The sequence below is a fragment of the Nannospalax galili genome, unplaced genomic scaffold, assembly GCF_000622305.1.
Source record: "Nannospalax galili isolate Female #2095 unplaced genomic scaffold, S.galili_v1.0 scaffold161, whole genome shotgun sequence".
Taxonomy (NCBI): Eukaryota; Metazoa; Chordata; class Mammalia; order Rodentia; family Spalacidae; genus Nannospalax; species Nannospalax galili.
Window position 1 is genome coordinate 1,884,514 of NW_008348586.1, and position 17,590 is coordinate 1,902,103.

General features: G+C 43.2%; 1 protein-coding gene across 3 annotated transcripts in view; it reads right to left on the reverse strand.

Annotated features, from left to right (window-relative positions):
• Fbxw4 (F-box and WD repeat domain containing 4) overlaps positions 1-17,590 on the reverse strand; it is a 98,050-nt gene that overhangs the window by 50,570 nt on the left and 29,890 nt on the right. For all 3 annotated transcript variants that reach the window (XM_029569606.1, XM_008845601.3, XM_017801232.2), the window contains exon 5: positions 9,758-9,852. In XM_029569606.1, the coding sequence (XP_029425466.1) occupies positions 9,758-9,852 (95 nt within the window). The remainder of the gene's footprint in view (positions 1-9,757; positions 9,853-17,590) is intronic.

Genomic DNA, 17,590 nt, shown 5'->3' on the forward strand with positions numbered 1-17,590 from the left:
GGACCAAAGCTGCCCGTCTGGGCCTCTTCGAGCTAGATCCCAGATTAATCACCACCAGACAGGGCCTGGACACTAGCCTGCAATCTGAGCCTGGGCAGCACCTGCAGAGGGTTGTCCAAGCACCTCCCTCACTCCCTTCAGGCAGGACCCCAGACATGAGGGTGTCCACCTGTTGGTCAAGCTACCTGGGACAGGAGGGTGTGACGCACACCCATCTTCTACCTGGAAGATAAGTCATGGGTCATTTGAGTGGCTTAGCAAGGAAAGGAAGGACTATGCAGTGACTCACACAGTGAAGTCAAGGCTCCAAGAGAAAGAAAAGTCATAGCTTCTCAACAGAAAAAGTCCAATGTGTTGCTCCTGGCCTATTCAAAGAAATCTAACAGACCAGCAGTGGGGGAAGGATGCCTCAGGGGCTCTGAATTCATCAGATGCTTTGTTGTGTGTGTGGTACATATTCTTGCCATCGACAGAAGAAAGAGAAAGACCAGATAGGGATGTCTTTTCAAAACCTAATGCTGCCAGATATTTCTTTTTAATATTTATTTATTTATAAATATTTTATTTATTTTTATTTAATGTGTATGGGTGTATTGCTTGCATGTAGGTAGGTGCACCCGTGTCGTGTAATGCCTGTTGAGGTCAGAAGAGGGTGTCGGATCCCCTGGAACTGGAGTTAGGGACAGTTGTTAGCCACCATGTGGGTCCTAGGACTCAAGCCCAGGTCCTCTGCAAGAGCAGTTAGTGCTCTTAACTGCTGAGCCATCTCTCCAGCCCTTATTTATTATTTTTATGTGTATGAATGTATTGCCTGCACATATGTAAGTGCACCCACATGGTACAATGTCCACAGAAGTCAGAAGAGGGTGGCAGATGCTCTGGAACTGGAGTTACAGATGGTTGTTAGTCACCACGTGGGTTCTGGAATTCAAACCTGGGTCCTCTGCAAGAGCAGCCAGGGCTCTTAGCCACTGAGCCATCTCTCCAGCCCCCCTGCCAGATATTTCTTATGAAAGGAAGCTTTGCACAAGTGCATTCCTTAAGAGTGAGGAGAGCTTGCTCCAAATCCTAAGATCTGTGAGAACAATTTCCTCAGTGATCTCCCACCTCAGTAAGTTGTTTTTTTTCCAGCATTAAGTGTACATATAACTAGTGACTAAACACCTATTTGTCTATGTAGGTAGATGGCTTTTTAGAACAAAAAGACCCGATTATATCATAAATTCTTTGCAGATGGTAACTCCTGAACAAAGTAAAATTATCTCAGGGTTAAAAGGCTAAAGAAGGAAAAAGGTAAGTATGGAGAACCATACATATCTTAGAATGACTGGTCACAGGCCCTGACTTGAGCTACCAGTAGAGACCACTGGGGTAGAGGTACCTGTCCCACCTGCTCAGGGTTCAAGGATAAGAAGGGTGGGAGGGGTGGGCCTCAGATTGAAGTGTGTCCCTTCAAGGGCAGAGAAAAGTATAGGTCAGAGAAAAGGAGCAGGAGCCCCATGAGCATAGCACCTTCATCTGAAGAAGAAAACCCCCATCCTGACTGTCACAGCTTGTACTGCCACAGCTCCATCCCCAAGAACTCCCTTTGAACCTTGGCTACAACCCAGGGTTAGGATAGAGCAGTGGCTACAATTACACACTGGCCGGGGGAAGGGGGTGGGTGCTGCATGTGACAGGCCATGAAAGGTCCCAGCCTATAAAACAGCCTAGAAAACAAACCCTTAATTTAAATGTTAATGAAAGTGCTGTGGAGACATCAGAGGCTTCCTGGCTGCTCAGAGAACAGCTATACCAGTCCCAGAATTTATGGCTTTCCTTTACCCTCCTGCCTCCCTCTCTGCCTCATCACCCACTGAAGTTTAAAGAGTGAAAAAAAAAAAAAAAAGAAAAAGAAAAAGAACACCCTAATTTTAACATTAACACCATACTTCCACCTTGAGATGTGACTGCTAAATCATCTGTCAACAGAACAGTGATCAAAGGAGGATAAACACAGGCGCACTGCACACACGACCTAGGAACAGGGCAGCAGCAGCCAGGGCAGAAGGAGATGAGCAGAGGACAGAGAAATGGTGGTGCAGGTGGGAACTGTGGATGGCCAGTTGTGCAGCAAGGACATTGAAAACTCCACATCTCTCTTTTATTTTTATTAGTTGACACATCAGAGTAGTACAGATCTATGGAAGTCAATATAATAATTTGATACATACATATACAATGTATGTATAAAGCCTGAGTAATTAGTATATTTCAATCTTCTTAAATATATATCATTTCTGTGTTAGAAACCTTCTGACTCTTTATTTGGAAATATATCATGAATCATTATAGACTAAAGTTACTCCATTATGCAACACCAGAACAGATTCTTCCTACCTATCTGTAGCCCTCCAATCCTCTAGAACCTCCACCTGAGAACTTACCACACTACCTATTTGTCTGATTCTCCCATTGAACTATGCCATCTAGTTCACAGTGGTTTTCCCAGTGAAAACGAGGTAACAGCAATTCTTAAGTGGTATCTAGAGAGAGAATGGAAGGGCAGAGGAGCATAACAAGGAGGCGTAGAGGATAGAGTGAGGGAGGGATAGCAGAGATGGAGAAGAAAATCCCAACACTAACTAGGGGACAGAAATGGATCCCTGCTATCAAGGCCAGAGACTTAATGCATCAGCTCTGCACACATAGTATCCAATCTTCTGCAGTAGCCAGTTTCTATTTGTAGTACTAGTGTTTTATTTAAGTCAGCTCTTGACAAGTGAGCCAACCACACTTGCCAGGGAAGGAGCTGCTCCCACAAATGGGTTCTGGGCCAGCCAGGCCTGAGAGGGTGCTGGTCTCAGGCCAGCAGCCCAGCACATGAGCCTCCCTGTGCCCATCCTGCCCGAAGTAATGGCTGAAATTCAAGATCTTAAGAAAATGAAACCCACCCTGGTATTTGGTCCTTGCTACTGACAGATATGAACCCCTGAGAGGCTTGGATATGCATAGGCAGTGAACTCTAAGGTGGAAGGCACAGCTTTCAGATTTAGTAGGACCTGACCCAATGCAATGTTCAATACCACACATACCAATGATGCCTTCCAGGATTAGCGCATCTCAAGCTGAACCATCTAGCCTTACTCAAAGCTTCCATCTTTCTCTAGGTATCATGATGTCCCCTCTAGGCTTTGGCCATCTACTTTATCTTTGTATAAACTCTGACTCTCTCATCCAGGGATATACTCCCTCCTGTCCTCTGCTGTTTCACAAAGGGCAACAGGGAGTCACTCATGCCTAGCTCGGCAGGGGTAGGTCTCCTTTTGGGGGGGGGGGGCAGAGAGACAGAGAGAGAGAGACAGAGATTCCCAAGCCATCTATGGTCCACCTGAGCTACCAGGAGGACCATTTACAAGGTGAAGCACTACAAAGTCAGCTGTCCTTCTTTCTCTAGCTTATCAAGACTGGAGATCACCTTCACATATAACAGTTCATCACTAACAAGAAAAAGAAAAACTTAAAGACATTCCTTATCTTTGATTCTTCTTCCTCTCAAAGAAAAGTGAGTTATAAAACCCAGTGCCAGAAAATAGCAGCATTGTGGAAAACAACAAACAAAAATGCATACTGAAAATTGGCTGTCTCTTTTTCCAGCCCTTCAAACTTCTCTGTCTGAGCACACTCCACATGCAATTACCTTTCAGTAAAGAAAGATATATTTCAACAGGCTGGTGGATAGCATCTACCACACACAGCACACAGTAAACTCTACAGCTACTGGAACAAACACCCTGCTCTCCCAGCGCCCCTACACCCTACCAAACAGTTCACAGTGCTAGCTTTCCTTCCAGACTCACCCTCACCTCTGGAAGAAATGAAGCAAGAAGGAGCAGCTCCTCCATCAAAACCCCCCAGAGGCCACAACTCACTTTACAAATTTGAATTGGTACATTTCATGCAGACTTGGACTAATCCCCCCAAAACAAACAGGCCACCACAGTGAGCAAAGTTACACAAAATTATACTGCATATTTAGTAACAAAGCTAAGTCAAGTTTCTACACCTATGCCACTCATATATTTCCCTGCAGACAGAAGCAGGAGAAGGGATTAAAGCACAAGAGTCCTGGGAAGCCCTCCTGACCATGCTCACAGGCATGACAGCAGCACTGTTAACAGATGAGGCAGGGGATCTGTTGAGCACCTTCTTTTTCTTTCACGGCAATATATATGGTGTCTGCAGAGAAAGGAAGAGCTGTAGGACTGACTCTCTTCTTTCCCTTCTCAGGCAAACAGACTGATTTCACCACAGATCCCTACTGTAGATGGAGGGGTCCAGAAAACCAAAGATCTGTGTGTATGTGTGCTCCCAAAATGACACAAGCATTCACAACTACCTGAGCGAGCTCAGGCCTCTCTCATATGTGGCCTCCCCCCACCACTCCCAGTGTCAACTGTGGACACTAAGGAAACACAAGAAAAGAAGGGAGAAAACAAAACAAACAATATCAATGATAAAGTACATAGAACAGATACATTATTTTGAACAGGAGAAAGACATTATTTGAAAACAAAACAGTGTAAGGACTCCTAGCTATCCAGGTTCCTTCCAACTATTCAAGGGAGCAAGAGGGTGTGATGGCTAATCTTGGTTATCAACTTAACACACCTGGGAAGAAGGGACCCTCAACTGAAGAGCTGCCTCCATCAGACTGGCCTCTAGGCATGCCTATGGGGCATTTTCTTGATGATTAATTGATGTAGGAAGGGCCCAGTCCACTGTGAGCAGCACCATCCCTAGGCAGGTGGGCCTGAGCTGTATAAGTGAGCCTGGGAGCAAGTCAGTGAAGAGCATTCCTAAACCCTTTCCTCTCCAAGTCGTTTTTGGTCAACATTTTATCACAGCAACTGAGAAGAAAACTAGAACAAAGGGAAACTGGGAGTACTTGTCCTTAGAGGACAGCAACTGCCTACAGCCACTCAAACTCTTCATAAGGGGTCGAGGATCACATCATTTAGTGATATGACAAGCATGTTCAACAGGAATGGTGGCAGGGAGGGAACAGAAGGCAGACATTGAAGGTCACTTCAAGAGAAAAGAAAAGAAGAGAGGGGAAGGGGAAGGGGAAGGAAAAGGGAAGAGAAATTCCTATTGAAATTCCACCTCAAGTAGACTGCAAAAGAGCAGTGTGACTCCCTGGAAGACAGGAAAAACCCAGAAAAGCTAGGAAATAGGCTTGAGAGCAGCTGAAGCCACTAAGCACATGCTACACCATGTAAGGAGGTAGGGATTTGAAAAAATATTATAGCACTTTTAACTCTTCAGTCTTCTTGGAAGGGGTGGGGAGGGTTGAGATCAGGATGACCTCAATCTCATAGAGACCTGCCTCTGCCTCCAGAGAGCTAGGATTAAAGGCATGCCCCACCACACCTGGCACTTTTCGGTCTTTATATACATTCTTTCAGATCATTTTCAGTAATCTAGTAAGGTCTGTAAAGAAGAGGGTATTCATATGTAATAGATGAGGAAATTGAAGCTAGGAGAAGGGAGTGACTCACCTACAGCCACCCTACTAACAGGCAAAGCTGAGCTTTTCTCCCAGACTGCTCTAAAAAATAGACTCTGAGGCTGGGAGTCAGTGCCTCACAGAGTTGAGAGTATGGATGAGTTTTCTGAAAGGTTCAAAGTCAAGAACAGAATGAACAGAATTGGATCTAATAATACAATATAAAGAAACTAGCCCAGTATATTCTTCAAGCAAGAGAAAAAGAGACAAGATAACACCAGTACATAATGATCATCTAGTATAAAGTCAGAATCTCAAACACAAGCTATTTTAAAAGAGAATCCAATCCCAGGACCCACAAGGTAGAAGAAGACTGACTTCAGCAAGTTGTCTTCCGACTTCCAGATGTCTGCCACGGAATGTCCGTATACACACACATACACACAAATAAATAAATATAATTTTTTAAAAACAAGAGTCCAGGGGCTGGAGAGATGGCTCAGCAGTTAAGAACACTGGTTGTTCTTGCAGAAGACCCAGGTTCAAATCCCAGCACCCACATGGCAGCTAACAATTGTCTGTAACTCCAATTCTAAGGGATCCAATGGCCTCTTCTGTCCTCCATGGGCAGTGCACGACACGGGTGCACTTACCTACATGCAGGCAATACACTCATAACATAAAATAAAAATAATAAAATATTAAAAACAAAAAACAAGAGTCTAAGACATCATCGGTGAAGTTAAAGAAAAAGTCATATCAAATAACTGTGAATCAACATTAAACAGTCAACCAATGATGAGTAAAAGAATCATCCAGGACTAAGAAAATACACCAAGATGACTGAACAATGTAAAAACAAAACAAAACAAAAAAACCCAAAAAACATAAGGCCCAGGTAGGTCTTCACCAATGATGAGACACAGGAAGGACTTAGCAGAGGGTCTGCATGAGACAGAGCAGCTGGCTCTGAATGGCTAACTGCTAAGAGTACAGAGCTCATATCACAGTAGTATTAACATCTGAAAGCCACGTCCTTCCCCACAGTCTCCAAATTGTGGCCAAAAAACCCCAAACTCAGTTTACTGTGATCTCAAATGTCTCTTAATGAGGAGGGCAGACTCCAGACTCTTGCTCGACCTCTCTTATTGGCACCATCTATAATAGGTGCTGTGCTCTCTTCCTTTGAGAGATAGTCCAACATTCCCAAAGGAGGTGGCTACAGTAGAAGACTCTAAGGGCTGGGGTACAAGGGACACTGTTCTTGGGCTTCATGAAGCCAATGTAGTAAGCACATGAACCACCTCCAACCTAAAGAGTCCCTTCTATACCCAACTCCACTCCAGTCTCCAGAAGCCAGCAGAAGTCCACAGGTAATCACCAAGACAAAGTCACCAGCATACCTTTCACTTCCCATTCACTATCCCACTTTCTTTTAGTCCTTACACATACTTAGCCCACAGACATACAAGCCTGGCTAATAAGCTTTAAAACGGGAAGCATTAGGGAGAAACTGAGGAGGAGACAAAGCTCAACAGCTCCATTTTCCACCCTGAGCTCCCACACACTTAGCCTCTCCACTCCCTGCTAGTCTTCCCTTTCCTCTTTCCTAAGATTGCTAGAATGATTTGTTCTAAACAGCGACAGGTTTATAGGTTAGCCGACACCTCTGCTCTGTGGAATTTTAATTAACTTCTCCCATCGTCAATATGCTAAGGAATGGGGTCTCCATTCTCTGAGGTCAGCAATGTGTTTCAGGTCCTGCTATATCAGCCGTCAAATTGAAGAATTAATGACGTGACTAATCGGCTCTAATTCTTAAGAAAAAAAATTGAAAGAGAGGTGTGGAAGACAGCAAGAGGAGGGGCACAAGCTCCACAAGGTGAGGAAAAAGAGGCTAAAGGGGGCTAAACAAAGGGGGCACCAACTTGCTTATAAAAACAAGTGTCTACACTTGGAAGTAGGCAGGCCTACAGCTTTCCCAATTCCATTTGGGCGGAACATGAAGTATCAAGAACTACAATAAGACAGAATCTACTTTGATGGTACAAGTATAGGAGAGAGTGCCTATAAACTCCATTAGAGAGGAGCGAACTTGCCTTAGTTCAAAAGAGCCTAGACTAAAGTACAAGATATAGTTTAAAGGAAGTGCACATTTTTGTTTTGTTTTGTTTTGTTTTTTGTCTTTTTGAGACAGGGTCTCCTTGTAGCCCCAGCTGTCCTAGAACTCACTATGTAGACCAGGCTGGCCTCGAACTAACAAAGATCTGCCTGCCTCTGCCTTTGAAATGCTGGGATTAAAGGCGTGCACCACCACGCCCAGCTTAATTTTTTTTTTTTAATTTTTATTTTATGTGTATGCGTGTACTGCCTGCATGTAGGTAAGTGTACCCATGTCATGTAATGCCTGCAGAGGACAGAAGAGGCTGTCAGATCCTCTAGGACTGGAGTTAGACACAGTTGTTAGCTACCATGTGGGTGGTGGGATTCAAACCTGGGTCTTCTGCAAGAACAACCAGTGTTCTTAACCGCTGAGCCATCTCTCCAGCAAATATTTTATTTATTATTTTTATTTTATGTGTATGAGTGTACTGCCTGCATGTATGTGAGTGCACCCATGTAGTGCAATGCTGCGGAGAAGAGGGCATCAGATTCCCTTGGAACTGGAGTTAAGGACAGTTTGTAGCCACCATGCGGGTGCTGGGAATTGAACCCTGGTCCTCTACAAGAGCAGTCAGTGCTCTTAACTGCTGAGCCGTCTCTCCAGCCCTAAAGGAATTTTCTTTATAGAACTCAATACTATGTACAATGAATATATGCCAATAAAATACTTTAATAATAATAATAACAAAAGAGAACCAAGAAAGCAGAAGTCAGGATGTGGTTCCCTAGTTTTTTATTTTACTTTTGGATGTTTGGTTTTGTTTTTTGAGGCAGGGTCTCATTCTGTAGCCCAAGCTGGACTGGAACTCATAAATGAGGTGCCTCAGCCTCCCAACTGCTAGGATTACAGGCATGAGCCACGATATTCAATGGCACATTTCTCTAATTAGAGCTAAAGAAAAAGTCATATTTGGTGGCTCACATTTGTAATTCCATCCCTTTGGAGGTTGAAGCAGGAGGATTACTAGTTTGAGGCTAGTCTGAGCTATGTAGTGAATTCCAGAGCAGACTGGACTACACAGCAAGACAGTTAAAAAAAAAAAAAAAAAAAAAAAGCTGCATTTCTGCTACAATTGTCACTGTTTCTGTTCCTCTATTTTATGTGTTTGGTTAAGGGCCCAGTTAAATACAGGCCCCAAACCTTTCCTCCTCTTTTGATGACTACAGCCTGTAAGGGATACTCCAGAGGACATTTTCAGGGGAGCAAAGCAGAGATGACTAGTAACAGCAGGCTAACTACTGCTGTCACCTCTCAGGGATACTGAGAAGTCACATCCCAGTGCAGTATCGATCAGATTAACATTTCTCAGGTTAGATGCTTAGAAAAGGTTACCTCAACCCCACAAATATGTGAAAAGACCTAACGACCTCAAATCACTGGAAAAATTTTAAATCCCCAAGACAGTGCCTCATAGCAACCTTAGAATATATTGGTGGGAAGTTTTCTAGTTCATCTGACCTAATTAAATGAAAATATTCTCTTTTTATTATTAGTTATCCACTTTTTATTTTTAAGATTTATTACTTATTTATTTTATTTACGTATTTACTTTTTGAGACAGGGTCTTACCATGGAGCCCTGACTGGCCTGGAACCCGCTCTGTAGACCAGGCTGGCCTTGAACTCACGGAGATCTGCGTGCCTCTGCCTCCTGAGTGCTGGGTTTAAAGGTATGCACCACTACATCCAGCCTTTATTTTTATTTTTTTTAATTTATTCTTTTTATTTTATGTGTATAAGTGTATTGCCTGCATGTATGTAAGTGTACCAGTGTGGTACAACGCCCATGGCGGTCAGAAGAGAGCACTGGATTCCCTGGAACTAGAGTTACAGACGGTTATTAGCTGCCATGAGGGTACTGGGAATCAAACCCAGGTCCTCTGGAAGAGCAGTCAGTGCTCTCAACTGCAGAGCCATCTCTCCAGCCCTCTATTTTAATTTTTTTATGTGTATGAGTGTTTAGCCTGTTTGTATGTATATATACGACATGTATATCTGGTGCCCGAAGAGAGTGTTAAAACTGGAGTTACAGATGGCTGTGACCATTTCTCCAGCCTGAAAGCATTTTTATATGAGACAAAACCAATCCAAAAATGTCTTCCTTACCTGAGTAATGGGCTGATAGCAATGGACCAGACTCGGTCTTCAGTCTGAATGGTATGTAAGCACTGCCCCAGCTGTCCAGAGGCCAAAGGCCATACCTGGGAACAGGAGAAGAAATACTCTTATTGGCACTGCCTGGGATTCGAAGGGAGTAAAGATATACTAGGTGGGTGACTATGACTAGGGAGGTGAGGAAATAGAGAATCCTTTCTATCCTGCACACAGAGCTCAGGGTATCAGAGGGGTATCATCTACCAAGGGACCACCTTCTGACTCACCTACCATAGAGATAGACCTTGCTTCAGTCCTAACCTTCCTCCTTTACTTCCAACTGAGAGCCCTTAATTACTAGTCAATTTTTGACTAGGGAATCAGAAGTTCCATGTTCCTGGTGTAACACTTAACTAAGAAAGGATAGATAAGAGGGGGCTTGCCTCTCTCAGCAACTTCCTTGTATTTGTGGATCTTCCTTTCTCCTACCTTTTACCACAACTTTACTTGAGGCATATAGGAAGAGAGAAGAAGATCAAGGTTCAGTATGGGGAGACAGGTACAGAGTTAGAGGAGTAAAAGAAAAGCTGCAAAGCAAGAAAGAAGAGAAGAAAGACTTCAAAGCAGGAAGGTGATGTTTGTTTGTTCATAAAGCCCAGGATCCAAAGCTATTCATGTCAGCAGGGAATTTAGCACCTAGTGTCACCAAAAGTAGCAGAAAAGCTTAACTCTTTTAAGCTTCCATATCTCCACAAGTTAAAAATATTGCTTGGAGCACACTATCTGGTCCCTATCAGTCAGGAATGTACATTAGCAGCCACTCTGGGCTTAACTCTAATCAACACTCCCAGAGCCCTCTCAGCAGTCAGTGCATTTAGGAATCTCCCATTAAGCACAGGGCTCCCCCTCACCTCACCCTACCCAGATGACACACGCAGGGATGGAGGTCTCTAACCAAACAGAAAGGAAACCTCAAAAGCACAGTGCTGTCCTGACATCAGCCATAGAGGGATCCCAAGGCAGCTGGATGCATCAATGACCTCTCAAGGTCCCTGGAGTGCTATAAGAGGAACACACCAAACTCAGGCAGGTCCTTAGATGGAAGAACTTAAGAAAGCATTCCTTCAGTGTAAGGGGAAGGTGATGGAATGGGGGTGGTCCTGCCTTCTCAGGGTCACATGGGATCTCTTCCCTATAAAAAGAGAAAGTGTTTCTTAAGAGTTTGTGGATACAATGGGAGTGGGGGATGGGGTGATGTTATGAGTAACTTTTTCCAACACTAGGAAAAGAAAATAAATTTAATAAGAAGATACAACATGATGAGGGGCAAAAAATAAAGGTAAATACTACAATGTTCCCTGTAATGCCAGGATTCTGGCATATGCTTTGGGATTGACAGTGAAACCTTTGGTAGTAACTAGGTGCCCTTCTGGTTTCCCCCTGTCCCAGGTTCCACAGTCCTGGTGTGAGACTTAACTAAGAAGGGACAGATAGATGACCTTTGCCTTTTCCCTAGGAGGCAGGTTCTTACTTGCTGGGTGAGGGGGGCACTCCTGATTTACAAAATCTCTGGGGAAGCCTAAACTTCAATTTACTAGTAGCTTTCCCAGAGATAGCTAGTGGACCTCTAGATCCCACAAACCACAGAACAGGATTCCTGATCTCTGGGAATGACTCGGGAAACACATTGCCAATTCCAAGCATCACTTTGGGAGGACCTCCCAGCCTGCCCCACACCACAGCATCCTCCAGTAATATGAATATCCCACCATCTGAGGGACAGGATAGTATGCTGGATAGATCTTTACTCTCAATGCAAAGTAGACCCACCTGGAATACACTCACTGAAAGTGATTATTTACAAGGTTCTTTTGGAAGCAGACTAGAGCTAGCAAGACTCTTACAATGACTCAGGAACTCTAAGGCTGAGAATCTGTCCTAAAAAAAAAAAATCTTAAAACAAAGGAACACCTAAATGGTAAAATAGTTTCTGCAGCCTGTTGTTAGAGAAAAGCCATAGTCTTTGGACTATGACTAATCTGAGTTTGAACCCTACCCAAGATTTAATATCTTTGATCTTTGAGACATTTCATAACTTCTTGGTCCCAGCTTCATCTGCATCAAATGGGGGAAAAAATGCCTATGCCTCAGGATTGTGGTATAGGAAAGAGAAGGAAAGTACAAAGTGCTAGCACAACAGTACAGAATTTAGTAGGAATCAGGCATTTAAATGAGGATTTCTACTACCAGGTTCTTATATCCAGAAAGAAACTAGATACAAATATCCATCCACTAAAGAAAAATCTAAATAAATAAAGGTGAGTTCATTTGAAGCCCATTAAAAATGACAGGAGGAGGGCTGAGGATATAGCTCAGTTGGTAGATTGCTTGTATAGCATGCACAAAGTCCTGGGTTCCATCCCCAGTACCACATAAACCAGGTATGGGGGCACACGCCTGTGATCCCAGCACTCAAGAGGTAGAGGCAAGAGGATTAGAAGTTGAAGGTCATCCTTGGCTATATAGTGAGTTCAAAGACAGCTGTCTAAAACAAAAACAGATATAAACGCTTATTTTGTAAGAATAACAGAAAACCTCATAAAATAAAGTAGATACCATGGGGGCTGGAGAGATGGCTCAGTGGTTAAGAGTACTAGTTGCTCTTGGTACTCTTTCCAAGCACCCACATGGGCCAATTCCCAGCACCCACATGGCAGCTAACAACTGTCCATAACTCCAGTTCCAAAGGATCTGACTTTGTCTTCTGACCTCCTTGGACACTGCACTTACACACATGCACTTACACACATGTAAGCAATATACTCATACATATAAAATAAAAATAATTTTTTAAAAGTAGATACCACAAGGTATACTGTGTATCCAAAATACATTATAAACACAAATATGTAGGGAAAGATATTTACCCAAAAAGATAAAATGAGAAAATGAATAAAGTGGTTAGCACGGTTCCTGGTAATAGTTTATATTGCTACAAAATAATCCTAGCAGGCATATGGTAGCATATATATCTCCTGAGCCATAATTGCAAGTTCAAGTTTAGCCTGTGCTATATAGCAAGACCCTGTCTCAAAATAAAAAAAAGACTGCTGCTTAGCTGAAATGACATAGCACCAAACCACCTTCAAAATTCCTATGCTTACTACCTCTGACAGAGGCTACGCTCAGCCTTAGAGAAGCATCTCCTTGTAGTAAACAAAAGTGAATGCTGGGGCTGGAGGGATGGCTCAGCAGTTAAGAACACTGGTTGTTTTTGCAGAAGACCCAGGTTCAAATCCCAGAACCCACATGGCAGCTGACAACTGTCCATAACTCCAGTTCTGGGGGATCCAACAGTCTCTTCTGTCCTCACGGGCATTGCATGACACGGGTGCACTTATCTACATGCAGGCAATACACACATACACATAAAATAAAAATAAATAAAATATCAAAAAAGTGATGCTAAGTCCCATGACTGCACAAGATGCTGAGAAGAAATGACTGTTGAGGGGTCAGCTCTGAACAAGACATTTATACCACCCACTCAAGATGCAGGAAACATTGTGAAAGAGGAGGAAAGAACATAAGAGTCAGAAGATGGGGAAAAGGCTATGAAATGCCATCTTCTACGAAGGACATAGCCACAGCAATAATGAACTTACAACAGCTATGCTTACTGGCACTGAGCATACACAAGCTGGGCCCTTGTAACAGTCAGCTATGAAGGAGGAAGGGGCTCATGAAGCCCTACCATCTACTGCTGATCTATTGGCAATGAACAGATTCTGGGAGCAGGAGAGGCAAAGTATCCCATTGTATACCCACTGGTGAGGCCACCAAGTTCTGATGGTTAGTTCTAAATTCAGGGTTACACAGACAGCCCTATTTAAACTGTGTAGGATACTAAACTAAACAAAAGTCAGCAAATATTAGAGATTTGTAAAGAAGAAGGGGGCACTGGTAGGGATGGGAGGGAAATAAGAGAGAATATATTAGATATATGTATTAAATTGTCACAGAACAAAATTTATTACCTAAAATAAGGAAAGAAAAATAAAAGGGCAGGCGCAGTGACATACAACTGTAATTTCCATATCTGTGAAGTAGAAGCAGGAGGACTACCACAAATTCAAGGTCACCCTAGTTTACACAGCAAGTTCCAGGCCAGCCAGAGTTACATGGTAAGACTATGTCTCCAAAACACCAAAAGAAAAAAAAAAAATGAAAGAAAGAATATTCAAAGTAAATCTACACTTTGAAGAATGATTATCAAGCTAATGTGATCTCTCTGCCCTCTCAACTTTCTGGCCTGTTCCTTAAGAGCCTAGACTTCATAGTCTGCCCAGATCCCATTGGCTTCGCAGCCTTTCAGTACAGAGACTGTATCTTCCTCAGCTCTGAAGAACTCCACTGTTTCCTGCAACACACCTCACATACAATAGGCATTCATAACAGTGAATGAAAAGGACACAGAAATAAGGGGGGAAGTGAAAGAATGGAGAGAAGAACCAGGCAGTCCCACCAAGAACACAGGCTATAATCCTCTCCTATTCCAGGACAGGATCAGCCCTGCTAAAGCTCAGAAAAGCAATCCAAGTTGAGTAACAGTAAATCTGAGGTTGGGAATAAGGTTCCCTGGGCAATGCCTAGCTCAGAAGTCTTGCAAAAAAATCATACTTCTCTTTCCTGAAACACAGCACACACCTACAGAACACCAAAACAAACAAACAAACAAACAAAAAAACAAGGCTATAGAGGTTTATAAATAAGCACCAATTATAAGTTCTTATGTAAGCTTAGGTATATTAGAGGCCTACAGAAGCAGCTGCAGAAATGCAAATACTGCTGAAAAGAAACAAGGCCAGTTACAGAAGACAAACAGTGAGAATGTTGAAACGGGCTAGGGAAGGCGACCAGATGGAAAGACAACAGAAAGGAGGGAAACCCAAGCAGCCTTTAGAGAGTCAGAAAGATGAGCTAGCTGGGAGGCTACCAGGGAGCCCCCAGACAGGAGACCATCTTTAAGGAGGTAACGAAGAATCAGAAGAGAATTCTCTTAGTGATCTAAAAGAAATACTCAAAAAGGATGGACGGTGATGTTACTTTAAAAGTGGAGAATAGCTATTTTAAATCTGCATGTATGTCAGCCTGGAGAGATGGCTCAGAAGTTAAGAGCACTAGCTGCTCTTGCAAAGACCCAGGTTCGAATCCCATGGCAGCTAACAACTGTCCATAATTCCAGTTCCAGAGGATCTGATGACCTCTTCTGTCCTCCACAAGCATTGCATGACACGGGTGCACTTACATACATGTAGGCAATACACACATTCACATAAAATTTTTAAAAAAGAAAAAAATATCATATTTATGTATTTTTCTTTTTGAGACAAGTTTATTTTGTAGCCCTAGCTGGCCTAGAACTAGTTATATAGACCAGGCTGGCCTTGAACTCACAGAGATCCACCTGCCTCTGCTTCCCAAGTGCTGGTATTAAAGGCATACACCACCATGCCCGGCAAAAAATATAATTTTTTAAAAGTCTGCATGTAACTTTGTGAGCATGTGCGTGTGTGTGTATGTGCACTGGAATATGTGTAGGTGTGGATGCATGTGCATACGCATGTGTGCACATATGTTTGTGTACACCTGTGCAGGCCAGAAAATGACCTTGGGTGTCGTTCCTTAGGCGTGAGGACCTTATTTTTTAAGAGAGGGTTTCTCACTGGTCTAGAACTCACCAAGTAGGCTAGGCTGGCGGGCCAAAGAGCCCCAGAGATTCACCTTTCTTTGCCTCTCTAGCACTGAGATTATAAGCATATGCTACCATGTCTAGAATTTTTTTGGGTGCCGGGGATAAAACTCAGGTTCTTGTACTTTTAAGGTAAGCATTTTACCAACTGAGATATCTCCTTGACTTCTGTTTTAATTTTTTTTTTTTTCTTTTTGAGACAGGGTCTCCCTGTAGCCCCAGCTGACCTGGAACTCACTATGTAGACCACATTGGCCTTGAACTCAGAGATTCGCCTGCCTCTGCCTCCAAAGTGCTGGGACTACAGGTGTGCACCACCAAGCCTGGCCTGTTTTAAATTATTTTTATTTTTTAAAACTAAGTCACTAGGGCTGGAGTGATAGCTCAGTGGTTAAGAGCACCTGCTGCTCTTGCAGAGGACCCAGGTTTGGTTCCCAGCACCCACATGGTAGTTAACAACCATCCATAACTCCAGTTCCAGGAGGATCTAACGCCTTCTTCTGACTCCGCAGGTATTGCATGACGCGGGTGCATGTACACAGAAGCAGGCAATACACTCATACACATAAAATAAAAATAATAAATAAAAAACTAAGTCACTAATTAGGGCTGGATCTATGTATGTATTAGACATACAGACAGATAGATGAACCCCATATCCCACATAAGTTATTATTCTTTAGCTGTAAGCAGTCCATACCCTCAGATTGCAACATGTGGTCACACAGCTTATATAGGGCTCTGGATATCAGATCTCAGAGAATAAAACAGAAGGAAGAAGGAACCAAGGGAAGCCTGAAGCTATGACAGGAAGGTATGAGAGAGAAATCGGAATATGTAGTGAACATATGGCACAAAAGGCTCCAATGAAAATTTACTTGTTCTTTTTTAAAATTTTATTTTGTGTGTGTTATGTGTATATGTGCATGTACATGTGGAGGTAGTTACACATGAAGGACAGAGATCAAAGTGTCTTCCTCAATTTCTATCTTATTGCTTTTCTAAATATTATACTTACTCATTTTTATGTATGTATATGTATGTGTGTGGGTGCATGTGTGCCCTGTCATGCATGTGGAGGTCAGAGGACAACTTTGGGGAATTGGTTTTCTCCTTCTACCATGTGAGCCCTGGGGATTAAACTTAGGTCATCCAGCTTGGTGACAAGTGCCTTTACTGGAGGCACTTTTTAAAAAATATATTTTATTTTTGTTTTATGTGTATGAGTGTTATGCCTGCATGAAGGTAAGTGCACCCATGTGGTACAATGCCCACGGAGGACAGAAGAGGCTGTCAGATCCCCTGAAACTGGAGTTACAGACAGTTGTTAGCTTCCATGTGGGTGCTAGGATTTGAACCCAGGTCTTCTGAAAGAACAGTCTGTGTTCTTAACTGCTGAACCATCTCTCCAGCCCCCTTTACTGGAGCTTTTAAACAAGGTTCCTCACTAAACTTGATGCTTGCCAATTCAATTAGACTGGGTGGTCAGCAAGCTCTAGGGATCCACCTGTGTCTGCCTCCTCAGCACTGGGATTACAGCCATGATTCACCACACTCAGATATGAGTTCTGAAGGTCCAAATCAGATCCTCACGCCTGCATGGCAAATACTTTCCTGGCTGAGCCATCTCACAGCCTCAAATTTACTTTTGAATAGTATGTCAAGTTAAGGCCAGTATCTTTACAAGAAATGCTACAAAGTCATTGACCAAGCCAAATCTGAAGAGTATGGGACAGAGGAAGAAGAATCAGGTGACAGGAAATTCAGTGTCCAAGAAGGTTCAAAATATTTGCTGAAGTAAGGTGTGGTGGCATACACTTTATAATCCCAGCACTTGAAAAATGGAGGCAGCCCATTGTGGTAATGCATACCCTCAATCCCAGCACTTGGGAGGTAGATCTCCCAGAAATCTGCCAGCCTGGTCTACATAGTGAATTCGAAGCCAGCCAGGACTACAGGGAGACCCTGTCTCCAAAAACTAAAAAATGAAAGGAAAGAAAGGAGAGGGGAAAGGAAGGGGGAAAGGAGAGGGGAAAGGAGAGGGGAAAGGAAAGGGGAAAGGGGAGGGGAAAGGGGAGGGGAAAGGAGGGGGG